The sequence below is a fragment of the Telmatherina bonti genome (genome assembly GCF_933228915.1).
Source record: "Telmatherina bonti genome assembly, chromosome: 9".
NCBI classification, from domain to species: domain Eukaryota; kingdom Metazoa; phylum Chordata; class Actinopteri; order Atheriniformes; family Telmatherinidae; genus Telmatherina; species Telmatherina bonti.
Genome location: NC_136627.1, coordinates 21,095,790 through 21,110,779, shown reverse-complemented (window position 1 = coordinate 21,110,779; position 14,990 = coordinate 21,095,790). Strand labels below are relative to the sequence as shown.

Genomic DNA, 14,990 nt, shown 5'->3' with positions numbered 1-14,990 from the left:
TCGTGATTTTGTGAATGTGTGATTTTCTTTTATATTAATGGATATTTATTTGTCTTATTGATGATTTATTTTCATCACATAAACTTTCAACCAGTTTTTTCATCCTTTAAAGAAATTCGAATTCTTCTTATCAATCTATTAGCAAAATAAATTTCCTCTCACATTATTTACATTTGATTTCAGTGTACTGAAGCGCTTAGGATTAAGATTATGGGTCCATCAGACTTCACAGCTTTGTTTAAGCTTCATTATAGTTGGTCTCATGATCTCAGTTACTGCCTGAACAATACATGAAAGTATGTAGTTTGATATGCTGGAATGTTCAGCTCTGAGTGTTTTGTTTTGTAGCTTAAAATAGTTAACTTGAAATTTTAAAAAAAAAAGTCTTTTTTTTCTTAAAAAATCCAGTAAAATGCCAACTTTTTACTTGTGATTTTTTCCTGGAACAAAATGCAGACCAGCCTGTTTTAGTTTGTTAGCCTTTCTTGTATCAACTGCAGATATGTTTCTTTCTTTCTCTTTTTTCTTTTTTTTTTGCTGAGGATGAGAAGTGGGTCACATGCTTGAATTATCCATTTGCAGGATTGCATGCCTCAGTGCCAAGAAATTGCATTCAGTGAGAGACCTCTGCAAAGGAGACACAAATACGTATCTGGAGGATGGAGGACGGATCTGAGGAAGATCGCACACAGGAGAATGGGCGCAGTGACGGAACGAGCACAGAATCCCGCACCCCACCTTGCACCAGTTTGAGGGTACACAAAATAACATGTCTTCATGAATGCTAAGATTACAGAGCACCAGCTAACACCTATGATGTGTTTTTGAGTGAGTTCTGTTTGAGAGTCACATGCTTGTTAAGTTTCTATGCATTTGTGTGTGTAGAGGCTAGTTAATTAAATAATCTAATTACAGCAACAGTTCAGTGAAATCTCTTACCACAAGAACTAAGACTAGGGAACAGTGAGCACTTTAACCTGTGGCTTGTGAGGCTGATTGTTAAAGCACAGCCTGTGGGAAAAAGAAAAAGTTGGAATTACCACTCCAGTTTATTTTACTTTTTTTTTTTTTTTTTTAAATATTGTAGAAAAGGAAAATAAACATGGATACATTTTTTTTTTTCAAACTTGTGTAGTTTTGGTGACCCCCAAAATATCAGAACTAATACATTTGCTTCAGCTTTCTTAGGTTTAATACAAGGTTAAGGTTGTCTGTAAAATTACAGTGATTACATTGATGCACATAGTAGTGCTTGGCTAGGAACTTAGCAACTTTGGTGCTATATAGCAAGTTTTAGGACCCTCTTTATATAAAGAAAAGTGACTATCACCAAGTCTAGCAACTTTTTGTTGTGATATTTTGGTGATATTAGATACCAGATATTGGATACTTTTGGTGGCTAACATGAAGGCAGGTATAATTTACTCTTGTCCATGAGCAGCAGTGACTTCTGCATAAGGACATTGTGTAAAGACAAACATTACACAACTAAATGCATTAATTATTTGATGTGTTAATTTTTCTGATGAGTTAATTAATCATAATTAACATGTTAAAATCCCACTCTGGTGTATCCAAGTGTATATCTATATCTATATCTATATCTAATGTAATGAATATATATATATACATATATATATACATATATATATATATATATATATATATATATATATATATATATATATATATATATATATATATATACATATATATATATATATATATATATATATATATATATATATATATATATATATATATATATATATATATAGATAGATAGATAGATAGATAGATAGATAGATAGATAGATAGATAGATAGATAGATAGATAGATAGATAGATATACATACATACATACATACATACATGCATATATATAGATATCGATATACACTTGGATACACCAACTACACTTTGGTGCTCGTGCCTAATGAGGGTAGTTGTATTAATCCAACATTGTTTAACCAAGATTATGTTTATATTTTAGCTATTGTAAACCAGAATCTTCTAAATATATGAGGTACTGGATGGGGATGTTAGGCCTTGTAGGGATTTTAGTTGGTTCTATGGCATGGTAGGAGTCTCTGCTCTCTGAGTGCTGTCTTTGACTTTGTTATGTCAGACTGCGTTTGATGAACTTCTTTGATGTATTATACATTTTGTCAAAAACCTTGGCGCTGGATCTACTAAAGGTTTGCATGTACAAAAATGTGTGATAACTCATTGCACAAACAAAAAATGTACAAACTGATTTACGAAAAGTGCAAAATAGCATGTTAACATGCAGTTAGTATGTCTGTTGCAATGAATATGCAATATCGGGCATACACACAATTTTGCATGTGTTAGGAGGAGAACATGTAAATACATTCATTTAGCACCCACATAGTGATCTATCATACCTAAACGTAATTTTGCTCATATTAACTCTGTCTATAATTGATATGTTTCAAAGTGGGGTGCAAACAGTGTATATATTGTGCACACATGGCTGTGGTTATTCTCACAAGAAGGAGACATTGAAACAAAGCAAGGAAATGCAGAGAACATGTTTTTCAGCCTTCTGTTAATATGTTTTAGATGAACATGGAATGGATCATCAAAACATATTACATATCCAGGAATGCTATTTGGAACTGTTATAAGAACTCTGGATGGATTTGGAACCAACCACAAGGAGGAGTCGTCCAATACCTGCAATGACAAAACTCCTTATAAGTCTGTACGTTTTTGCATCTGGGTCATTTCAACAGATGGTGTATGTCACCACTGGGATCCCCCAATCCCGTATCCCCCAATCCCGTTTTTCAGATGTGCTGTTCAAAGTCCTAAATGGTGTATGTTGCCAGATGGCAGTAGTGTGTCTCCTATATATTTAAAGCTGCCAAAATCTACGCAATCACTGTTAGTAAATTGCCTGTAAACCGTGGTTCATCCCCCTCATGCAAAATTTGAGATTGCACAAGGGGAATCAATACACGCAAATTATGATCTTAGAATATCCTGCCCTCATACTCATCTGCAGGCATGCTTTTACATCTGCAGACATGTTTTGTTCTTGAAAGATAAACTTTTAAACAATAAATAAATTAAAAGATAAACTTCCATTTTATTGCATATGATAAGATGTTTCCACATTCATTTTCTCTACTTGATCTGAAAAAATTGCCTTTTATCACAATTTTATTTAAACTTTCAACAGAAACCAAATGTTCAGCTTTTAAATATAGTACTATTGTAATATCTTAGATTTGGTCTGACAAAACACATTCTATTTTACATCATGTGGTTAAATGGGTGTGTTTGTGTAATTTACCTGAGGAAAAGATATCAAGGTAATGTATTATGGGAAGAAGATGGAGGAAGTGCAATGCTCTGGGCAATGTCCTACTGGGAAACTCCAAACCCCCTTTCAGTTGGATACTGCAGCCTGTTCCACTGAAATAGAAAAACACCAAAAACACTAAGAGATGTATGAAGAACAAATAGCTCAAGGAACTAACTTGGCCTCTAAATTCCCCAGATCTCAGTCTGATAAAGCATGTATAGAAGGGATGCGCCATAAGAATTTAAAGACAGTCAATGTGTCACGTGAAATGATTGCTGTGCCTCACAAGAGGCGTCTCTTAAAAGATTTGTCGTGAACCTGATTTTTTTAAAACACCAAGAGTCTTGAAAACTAAGATGTGTCAGTATTTGTTTTGGCAGCACGAAAGGATAAAGTAAAGGATGTAAAGTCACTTACTAACTCATTTTCATGATTTTATTGGAACAACATAGAGTAAAAATATGTTTGGTTTTTTTTTATTAAATATTTTGTTACAACAGTTGTAGCTCGTTAAAACTTGCTTTGTTTTGTCTTTTTTTTTAAATTTGTTACTTGGACCAATCCAGCACAGTGTGACTGCAAACAAGCGGCTAGCTGACACATAGTGTTCCATGAGTTGTTGTTGCTCATTTTAGAGCTTTCAGAGGTAGGTAGGTAAACATGTCTCTGAGATGAATAAAAAATTAGCTTAACTGAGTATTTATTTGTGCACCTGAGTATTGTGTTCCCATTGATACCAAGGCTAGTTTTGACATTTGAAGCAGGAATTGATGACATTAGCTACATTTACCGGATGGTATTTAATTCGGAATTAATAATTCGGGATGAAATAATTCGGAATTAACATATTTTCCAAAGAGTTTACATGAAAATAATAATTCTGAATGAAGGTTACACGTCCTCAATTCCTCTTTAGAGCGCCGGGTTGGGCCACCCGGCCACTTAAATCAGAATTAAAGTGGAACTATTATGTGCATTTCAGGCTAATTTATTTTTATTTTATTGTGAGTTATTGTCACAAATCGCTTTATTTACTTCAGACCGACCCTCTCTGTAGGCTGTCAGATCAGCCTGTGGGCAAAACGAGTGGATTGAGACTTGTCCGCATTAAGCCCCGCCTCCCGCCACTGCACTACATCGGTAGCGCGTACCGCAACTGTTTTCGCTGTTATTGTAACATCTCATAAACAGAAGGATTAGGCTAATATGAACTCAATTAAAAAAAAAAAATACAATGTCAACACATAGCATACAGCCCTACATGTTGGAACCTGAATCAGACCCTGAAAACAAAGTGGAAAACAGCAACCCACAGCAACGAATGCAGCAGGATGTCTCTCTTTGGTAAACTCACCAGCCATCATTCGAAATAACTTTATCCGACATTTTCCACCCACCTGATGTATTTGTACATGCCCTTGTTAACCAGTAGAAGGTAACCAATCACCGAACCTTATCCCCCGGGACGTCACAAGGAGTAGAAAAAATCAAATAATTAATGCATTTACTTTCCAAGTAGAAAAAAATCTCTAAAACGACGCGTTTTTCGTTGCCATGGAAACCGAACGGCGAGAGTGCTGGAACTCAAACTCAAACTCAAACATGCGTTTAGGTGATAAAAAACAGTGCCGTTCACATGTCTGATGAGGATTCAACACTGTAACACTGTAGAAAGCTCAGAAAACTCCAAATACCATAATAGCACCCCTTTAAGTTTAATTCCAAATAGAAATTTGCATTAGGAATTACGTGTTTACGTGATCATTTTTCATCAGTTTAAAGCGAAATTAACTTTTATTTGGAATTAAAGAGAGTTAAAACTCCCATGTAAACACACATTGATATACTTCACTGCTGCGAACTAATAACTGGAAATGTGTTTAAGCCACTTTTTTTAGATAGATAAAATGCATGTTTTGTTTTTTACTGTAATTTATTCTTGTGCCTTTTTATTGCTATTGTAAAATATAAAAGCAGTTATCAGCATTTCTTTTTGGAGAAAGATTAAATAAATTAATGTAGAACATGACAGTCATGAAAACTGAACTTCCACAATAATTTTTGTCTTTTGTCTTTTCTGGCCTGTGCCTCAAACAACTTCTACAACAAGTAAATAAATAGAAGTTATTAAAACATCAATAAAGCTTTAAATAAGATCAGACATTCTTGTTTCTTTTTCCCACATAAAAGTAAGTGAGACAATGGTGGTCACACAGCTTAACATAATACAGACTGCCGTGGTAAAATAGACCTTTTTCCTCTCAGAATTGTTTGGTTCCTTGAAAGGGGTGGGATATGGCACAGTCCGTTTTGAGCCTGTGCCAGGGAATATCATGGGTATTCCATGATATTCACTGTTTTATTTTTCTTTCTTTTTTTAAATGGCATTGACAGAGTAGAACTTTGGTGCCTCACTGTCTCAGGGTTTGGCAAGAGAACTCTGATTCAAAGTAGCGTATATCGTGTAAGTGTCCCAATGCTTTTAAAATACAAAAACAAGCAGCTTATTTATATAAAAAGAGAAGAAATCTGTATTTAATTTATCTGTTTCTCAATGATGTGAACTTTTTTATTTTTTTTTATTGAGAAATGATTTTAGTGAGAAAAATTTAGAGTGAAATCTGTGCCTGCTGTTAGTAAATCAGTTTGTTTATGTGTGGAGTGAGTTACGAACCTTTAGTAGAATCTGGCCAAGATAACACTATAAGTAAAAGAACCTGAGAAAAGCTCGGTTTCTGTAAGGTCCGTGTGTTTAGTGTTTTGGGGGTTTTTTTAGGAGCCCAAAACAATGTGGGCTTGTAAAGTCTTTTCATTTTGTTGAATTGTTTTCCCTCACATCATGAATCGTATTAAACTAAATCCATTTATAAAAAGACAAATCTTTTGTCAAATTATTAGTGAATTACATGAAATTGCATCACATCACATCACGACCAGGAGTGAGCCATGTTGCATTGCATTGGCAAAGAGCTTCAGTGTGTGGTTCATGTGTCTTGTTGCTGGTAATGTTTCGAGATTTGTACCAAATCAACCTCAGTTGTGGGAATTTGCATCCTTATCGTATCTCCGTAGATGCGAAGAGGGCTGCAGGAGGACAATAACCCAGCAGATAGCAGCAGGACTGCTCCTTTGTGCAAGGACACTGCCAGAGTCCTGCTGCTCTACAAGGGTGGTATAAGAGCCCACCATTTTAAAGTGTAGCCCGTGCTCACAGCTCAACACCATGCAGCCCAATTAACATTTACTGTGATTGGCTAATTTAGCAGATTGTTGCCCTATGCTTTCCACAACTGAGAGCAGATTCACACTGTGCACATGTGACATATGTGAGACTGTGGTAATGCTATAGAGCAGGGATCCCCAACCCTGGTTTTCCAAGTGTTCCTGCTGAAACACTCCTGACTCAGAGTTACGGTGTGTTCAGACCAAACGCGTTTTGAGCGTCAAGAGCAGCAGGTTTTCATGTAAAGTCTATGTGGAGGCGCGGCAAGGGGGTGTCGAGCCTTCTCGCGTAGCGTTTTGGGCGTCAATATTCCGTGCAGAACGCGTGTCAAAAGCCAGAGATGGGCAAAGCTAAACCTTTGCCGCTTGACGCAGGGCGTCAACCAATCAGAGCGATCAGCTCACAGCTCCTGGAGGATTTCTGTGGCGAACCCAGACACGGGGCTGAGATGCCACTCCGTGCAAGGATTACCATTCCTTGCTAAAAAGCTGAATGTTACTGATTTGGCAACGTTGCAGGATACGTTGCCTAGCAACGCTTTGTTTGTGGGGGGGCGGGTGGCGGCTCTCTGCTGAGTGTGGCTCTTGTTGCATTAACAGTGACTATCACTGCCCTACAACAACATCTTCTAGCTTTATTTATTAAATAAAACCATGCCATCACTCTACTGAATCTGCTATCATTCAGACTGACCAGAAGGAAAGCGGCGCCTTACCCCCTCTCTTTTTCCGCCGCGTTTGCCGCTCGTTCCAATCACAAGCGGCATGAGCGGTGGGAGCTATTTGGGCGTCGGACATAAAGTGGCAGTTTAGTGACCTGCGTCGAGCGTTCAGCGTTTTGAGAGTTTTCGACGCCCAAAACGTGTTTGGTCTGAACACACCATCACACAAGCTCTGCACATGTCTGCTAAATACATATTGATTTGAATCAGGTGTTTTGCAGCAGGGACACTTGGAAAGCCTGCAGGACACTGGTCCTCAGGAACCAGGATTGGGGATCCCTGCTATAGAGAACGTTCTGGTGTCTACAACATCCACCAGCATTACTGGTTTGACAGTGAGTCAGTAATTGTCTGAGGAAACATGTTCTTGGACAGTTGCACAGACCTCCATGCACTAGCCAGAGGTACTATAACTGCTACTGTGTACTTCGATGAGATCCTCAGACCCTTTGTCAGACCACTGGTGCTGCAGTGGGACCTGGGTTCTTTCTGACACATGACAGTTCCATATAAATGCCTCGTGAGTGGAGTTTGTCCGCAGTTCCTGCATGACAAGGTCATTAATGCTATGGAGTGGCCTGCGCATTCACCAGACTTGAATTCAGTCGAAGAACCTCTGGGACATCATGTTCTACTCCATCCATCACTGCCATGTCATTCCACATAGTGTCCAATGGTTGACACATCCCCTAGTCCAGGTCTGGGAGGAGATCCCTCAGGGGAACATCAGGAGCAGGCCCAGATGTTGTTGGAAGCACATACAGACACGTGGTTGCAACACACTGAACTTTGTTTTGAACTGTCTTAAAGGAATTTCAGTAGAAGTTGGGTGGTCTGTGATCTGGTCTTTCCGCTTTTATTTTAAGTGTGTATTGATTGAATATATAACTCTTTAAAAACTAAAATAAATGCAACTGGATTGCTACTTCCAAAACTTCCTCTCTTTTGTGACGCTGACATTATATTCTTGATTATTTGTTGACTAGTTTGTGCATACAACTTATAAAGACCATTTCGATCTGCTTGGAATTAAGGAGACTTGCCCAGAAATAGCAGGGAAACAAATGGGTATGCATGCTTGTTTGCAATGAAATGACCCCAGGAAATGTACATGTGATGAGCTACTGTTGCTAATGCCCCACAGCCAGCACTGGTAGCCAGCATGATCTCAGCAGAGGTCTCTTTGCATTGATGGGCTCTTTCTCACTTTTATCTTGTAAATGAAAGTTCTGTTTGAGCACTTTTGCATACATAAGAAAAGATGTTCGTCTATTATTAAGTTTGAATTCGGCTTCATTTGTTTTGTCCCAATACATGACAACTTTATAGTAATCCAGCTAAAATAAAGAAAAAAACATCCACAGTTCCTCACTGTAGTCCCAGAAGCAAGACTAATGCCACCCATAGTACATTACATCTCTCAGCAGTGTACTACTGAGATGCTAAGGTACATATACAGGAAGCTCTGTCTATTGTAAATTTGGAGGGTAAAACTGATTATTCCAGGTCTTTATGTCTTGAGGACAGGTTTGTAGTAACTGATTGGTTTATTAGCCTTCATGAACAAGTAAGTATATTCTGCATAGCAATGAAAATTTATGTCATGCTTTTTAATATAATTATCCAAATGCAGCATGTACAATGTAAAAGTTATCAGTCCAAGCCCATAACCCTGATGAACTGCATGACTGGTGTGTGATAAGCATTTGTTGTTCAACAGCCTGGACTGTGTCAGAAAAATACAAGTTAAACCAGTCTAATACGAGTTCCTTTCATTTTACCATTAATAAATTTATCATGGCACAGAGTTAGATGGAATACATGCCTCAACAGCACTATGACTCCTAAGGCCTATACATATTCTATATGAACAGTGGAATTTGTTTTCTCTTTTGAGGAGGAAAGAACGAGTGTAAATTTGCTCTGGCCAGGACATTCCTTGCATATATGAGAAACCTTGTTTGAGGCATGTCGCCAGGCATGTCGTTGTCCTGGTTTTATACAATTTACATGCTAGATTTTAAATCTCCTTCACTGCCTTGGTCAGCTGCTCTTCAAAGTTATCCATCCAACATTGTTACCTCTGCCACGGAAGTTACGTGTTTTAACCCATGTCTGGTTGTCTGTTTTTTAGCAACTTTACACAAAAATTACTGGGTGGATTTATTTTTTCTGAGAATGGGTCTTAGTCTAACCCAGATTCCATTAAATTTGGGGAGGGATATGGAATAAACTGTGGACACAAAGCTTTAAAAAGTTTCTTCACAATATGGGTGGAAATGCGCTGCTTGGCGGTCTGCGCTCTCTGCCTTCTTTTCTAGTTAAACTTTAGCATTGGTGGAAATGACAACTTTACACTTCCTACTTTCACACATTAACCACTCCACCTTAAATTGACTGACCAACAGCAGAATAATTTTCAGACACAACATAAGATAACATTCTGTGCAGATATGTCTAGAACAAGTTGGAAGAACTCCCAAACCGATCATGTGAGAGAAACATGGAATCATTTGTTTCCCAAAGCCCTGGGAAAAAGAACACATGTTCTGTTCTTGTGTACATATGTACACAGCTTTACTCAGATTTTCTACTGGGATAAAAAGAAACAAGGAGTTCTTTATATTCTTCTCAATCAACAATGAATAATAGTTCTAGTTTTGCAAAAAGCTTCCTTCCTTGCTTTCCAGACTAAGTGAAATCTTTTAAATTAGATAAATGTATTTTTTCTTTCTAATCTTCTTTAAGTAAATGAAATTCTGATGGATGCTCTCTTTTGTATTGTCACATAACATCATAGAAAATGAGAATGAAATTTCTTCTTAGCAATTGTGTTGTCAAGAAGCTTAAACTTAAAAGCTTTTAAGAAAGGATCATACAAGACAGGGTTATGTGAAAACACTAATAAATGTTCACTTTTAGACATTCATACTCCCAATCATGGTGCATATGTTGTTTAGTGTCCTTAAAGGTGGAATATGTAAGATTTTCAATATTTTCTAAATAAGTTAAATAATAAAATAACTACAATCATAATTAGATAGTTTTCTTTAACATGTAGGTTCCAGTCTGTCCATATTTGATGCGTTATTAAATTACAAGTTTAATAAATGACAAATGACAAAAAGCACTTTTTTTTACTGGTATGCAAACATTTAAGAAACTTGTAATTTAATAACACATCAAATATGGACAGACTGGAACGTATCTAATTATGATTGTAGTTATTTTTTTAGTTAATTTATTTTGAAAATATTGAAAATCTTACATACTCCACCTTTAAAGAGGACTTCTAGTCAGTTACTTCTTCCCTCTCTAACTTAGCTAATGTGGTTTCACTGGAACTAATAGTATAGTCAGCTGCTTTCAATTCTGCTACCACTAAATGGTGAAAAGGCCAAACATTGTTGTCACTGATTATTATATTGCACTGTTGCATAGGTAAATGATAATAGCAGCTAACGATAATAGCATTGTGTACAATGTGACTCTCATGTGCATTTCTCGTCTCACGTTGTAAGGGGGTTGGGATACACCTCGAGAACAGTGATCAAGGCCACAAACTATTATATACAAGCTCTAAGGCAGACAGAAAGAGATTACAGACAGTCTAAAGATAACACAAAGGTCATATTCTTCTTTTGCCTGATCACGGCTCTAAGGAATCATAGGCGTTAAGCCACTGCCATTTTTTCTCATTTCACAAGATAAACTAGCAAAAGAAACAAATGAAAAAGAACCAAGTCAAAAAAGAAAGAAAAGAAATGAATACTACAGTAAAGTCAAATACTGGTAAAGAGTTACTATCATATCACATTGATCTGTAGTATAGTTATTCTACATTAATCACATTGCCATCTTAAGTGTAGTTAATTACCTGCTAACATTTGGTGATAACATGTTTTGTGTGATCCAATCGCAAGCGGAGAGCGCTAAATAGCTGATGACAGATTGGTTATCATTTCAGATTCGATCATTCAGACCATATATAGATGTGGTCCACAACACTTCTGTCCACACACATGAAAATATTAACTTGATCCTCATAGGAACATTTTCTCATTTGAACAATTTACAGACATGGCATGACTCAATGCAAGCGGAGAAACCGAGATGTGTTTTTGCTCTGTTTATAGAAAAAAAAAAAAAAAAAACTAAAAAGGCTGTGTCAAAACTTACAGAAAACCTGTCTGTGATGTTAATTTGCTGCAGTGACAGAAGCACAGCAGTAGGGAGGCCAAGTCAGTCCTCTGTGACCACAAATGGTCACTCAGGAAACAGATGGGGTGAGATTGTAATGTCAGGTATGAGCTCACCTAGTCCTGCCCACTTGCGATCAGATCACAAACAGACATACTGTAAAAGAAACCTCTTTGAAAACAAAAGAAAGGTGCACTTATTAGAACAAGCTGCTTTTATAAGTGTGCTGGAGTTTTGAAATGTTTTGAAACGATGGCTCAATTGTTCTATTGCAAAGCAATTGCTTTAAACTTTCAGCAGAGATTTTCCACCTGACCCAAGTCAAATCTCTGGATTATTTACAAATGAGTCAATATATGAATTTGTCCAGCAAATATTTTGGAGCATTTGCAGCCATTGTGTATGTGATTTTGTGTGTGTCTGTGTGCGTGTAACTGCTGGTGAGAGTTTATTTTCTGCTGACTGTCTGCTGATTCCTACATGATCCCCTTGTGGAGATGTACAGATACAAAATCCATAAAGCCCATACATCAACAAAAAAAATCAACCTCACCTTTTATTATCAGTATTGTAAATAAAACACTGCTATTCAAGTGTAATGAAATTAAATATTTTGCATGAGTTCTTTAAAATCTAAGTTGTTTTAACAGCATTTCATTAAAAAAAAAAAAATCTACATACTTTCCTTAGATCTCTCTTTATGTGAACTTTGATTTGTACAGATCAAAACTTGAGCCAAATTTAATACATCACATGCTACATTTGAATAGTCTCAAGTAGGCTTCTGTTTGAAAATTACTTTAAAAGTGGTGAAAGGCTAGATGACAAATTATAGTGATGTTATTAGATCTTATTTTTTATTATATTTTTAAAAAAATAAACAATCACAATCAAGTCTGCATCCCTCTCAGAAGCCTCGATTGACCCTCAGGTCTCTGAAGCCATTTTTACTCTTGAATACCAAAGATGTTGAGGACAATGTGGTTTGTCTGTTTCCAGAGTTGCTAAACCCACCAGCACCTTACAGCAGGAGACTTTCAGGCAACACAACTTGCCTATGTTTTCTTTACAATATGTTAATAATAGCAGGTGTGGCTCCTCCATAACCACTGTTGCACTAATGTCAATACCATGTGTATGTCAGTAAACAAGTAATAGCAAAGAGCGAGCAGAAAGCGCCAAACGCATCTGCAAATTGAAAAGGAAAATCCAAGCGAAAAACTAGTTGTTATTAAGATTATAAAAAAAAAGAAAAAAAAAGAATACTGCTGTTTTCCTTGATACCAGCAGTTTTTCTAAAAATTTGGACTAAAATGGGCCTCAAGTTTTCTCTTCAAAGTGATGCAGTGAAACAAGCTGTGCTGGTAGATATAATGAAAGTTGAATCTAAAATCTGCACTTTACATCTGTTTTTTTTTTTTTGCTTAGCATCACACTGGACTGAAAACACACACCAACATATAAATAACAGCATCCTTTCTCTAAAATTAAAATAAAAACAATGATAATAAATAAAATAAAATGCCATGGGCAAGTGTATTGACATGGAAATGGTATATTTTTTAGATATTTTTTTGAGGCTTTGATGGTAACAAGGTCAGTGTTTCTTTTTGTTCTGTTTTTTCCCCTCTCTGCCATCACTTAAAATGCTTATTATATTGCTTTTGTTAATTAAGAGGATATTAAAAACAAATAAAAAACATTTTTGTGCCTGCTTGAAACCAGTTGTTGGCCATAAACATATTTATTTCAGTTGCATTAAATGCTCTCTGAATGATTGGAAAAAAAATGATAGACTCCATGTGTTTTGATGCGTCCTAACTGGGGAAATCCCACTGCTTTGGAATTTGTTAGAAGTATTTGGCTGAGGTCATCTTGACTACAGTCCAAGTCACATCAAAGCCCATTTCTTGACTATTAATAGCACAAATACGTTATTACATATTTTGTTGGAAACAAACATTTTCGCTTGTGTTGTAAAATGTATGATCCATATCCCCTGGTTGTTGACTTTACTTCCTATCTGACTTGCCCTCATTAACTTTCCTGTCTGTACCAGTTTGCTCATCTAAATCTATCTTGTTTTTGTGTGACTGGTAGTTGTTGATCAGTTCAAATAGGTCATGGAGGTACAAACATTCAGTAAAAAATGTTTCAATGACAGTAAAAGAAAAGGAACAGAAAATCTACTTATTTTCAACACCCTTTCCAACATTTAAAGCTAAAGTATATTAATTTGGTTTTGTGCAATTATGGAGAGAAATGAGAACAAAGGTGGATAATGCAAAGGTTTTTGGTACCCTGTCCCTGTCAGATTTAAAATGGATAACCTTTAGGAAGATCTCCGATGTTAATATGCTAGCCCGCTAAGGCTGCCGCATTCACACATTGGGAAAGGCCAGGTGGTGTAAATGTCAAAGTTTTAATAGATCCACAAGCCATGTCTCAACAATCAGCAGCCATGGGCTTCTCCAATCAGTTTATTGACTTTATGAAAACTAAAGTCACTGAAGCCTCCAAGGGAAAGAGGATTGCAACATGTTTCTAGCTTTTTTTCCATAACTGATGTCCTGAATATCACAGAAACCGTCTGCTAGAAATGGGAGTTAAAACTACAGTTTAACTGCAAGAGCTAACAGGAAAACATAACAGACTGGTGTTGTGTTGCCCTGTTCAAGTGGCCAGATGTGCACAATTATGACATTTTGTAGATAAGTAATCAAATTAAAAACCTCCAACATCCTCAACACAGAATCTGGCATCCTTTTTGAATGAATATCTGAGTATGAAACTTATGTATTTAGCTGCTGCTATTTATTAAAAACAAATAGTGTATTTTAGTTGCAGACATTTATGTAGAGGTAAAGAGAAAAAAGCATGAATCCAACTTTAAAAAGTTTGTTGCTGGAGTTAATGGCAGTGTAATGCAAAAAATGCTATAAGGGGGAGAAATGGGTTGAATTAAAATACAAATACCTGGGGCAAGCAGGATAATGTTTCAAACAAACAAAAGAAAAACCTCAAAAGAAGATCACACAAAAGTAATTCTGTTTTTATTGGAAAAAAATATAAACAGCTCACAATTAAGTATTCTACTGAAAATTGAACGTAGCTGAAAATATTGTTTTATTTGACACCATTGTATATCCATGTAAAATCCTTGTGTTGTGTCTTTCTCTTCCTTTTTCTTATCTCTTCCTTCTTTCAGATGTTTCTGGTAGCTTTGTCCTTTGCCTATTTTTCAAAGGCTCTGTCGGGGAGCTACATGAAGAGCACAATAACTCAGCTTGAGAGGCGCTTTGACATCCCCAGTTACCTAATAGGTGTCATTGATGGGAGCTTTGAGATAGGTGAGTGGGCCTCCCAATCTTTGGTGTTATTTTGTTTTTTCATTTGTTGTCAGTGTCTCTTGGGCTCCCCTCCCTTTTTCTTTTTCTGTATTTGGGGCGAAAATATGAATGGGTCATTGAGATATTCAAGCTGCAGATAAAGGATTTATCAGGCTTCCAAGA

At 36.5% G+C, this 14,990-nt stretch overlaps 1 protein-coding gene across 1 annotated transcript in view; it reads left to right on the top strand.

Moving 5' to 3' along the window:
* Positions 1-659: 659 nt before the first annotated feature.
* Positions 660-14,990, top strand: part of LOC306760152 (solute carrier organic anion transporter family member 1C1-like) — a gene marked incomplete at both ends in the record, with an annotated part of 35,776 nt that continues 21,445 nt past the window's right edge. Inside the window, 2 exons of the mRNA XM_079245944.1 lie at positions 660-755; positions 14,687-14,828. Coding sequence (XP_079102070.1) covers positions 660-755; positions 14,687-14,828 — 238 coding nt within the window. The remainder of the gene's footprint in view (positions 756-14,686; positions 14,829-14,990) is intronic.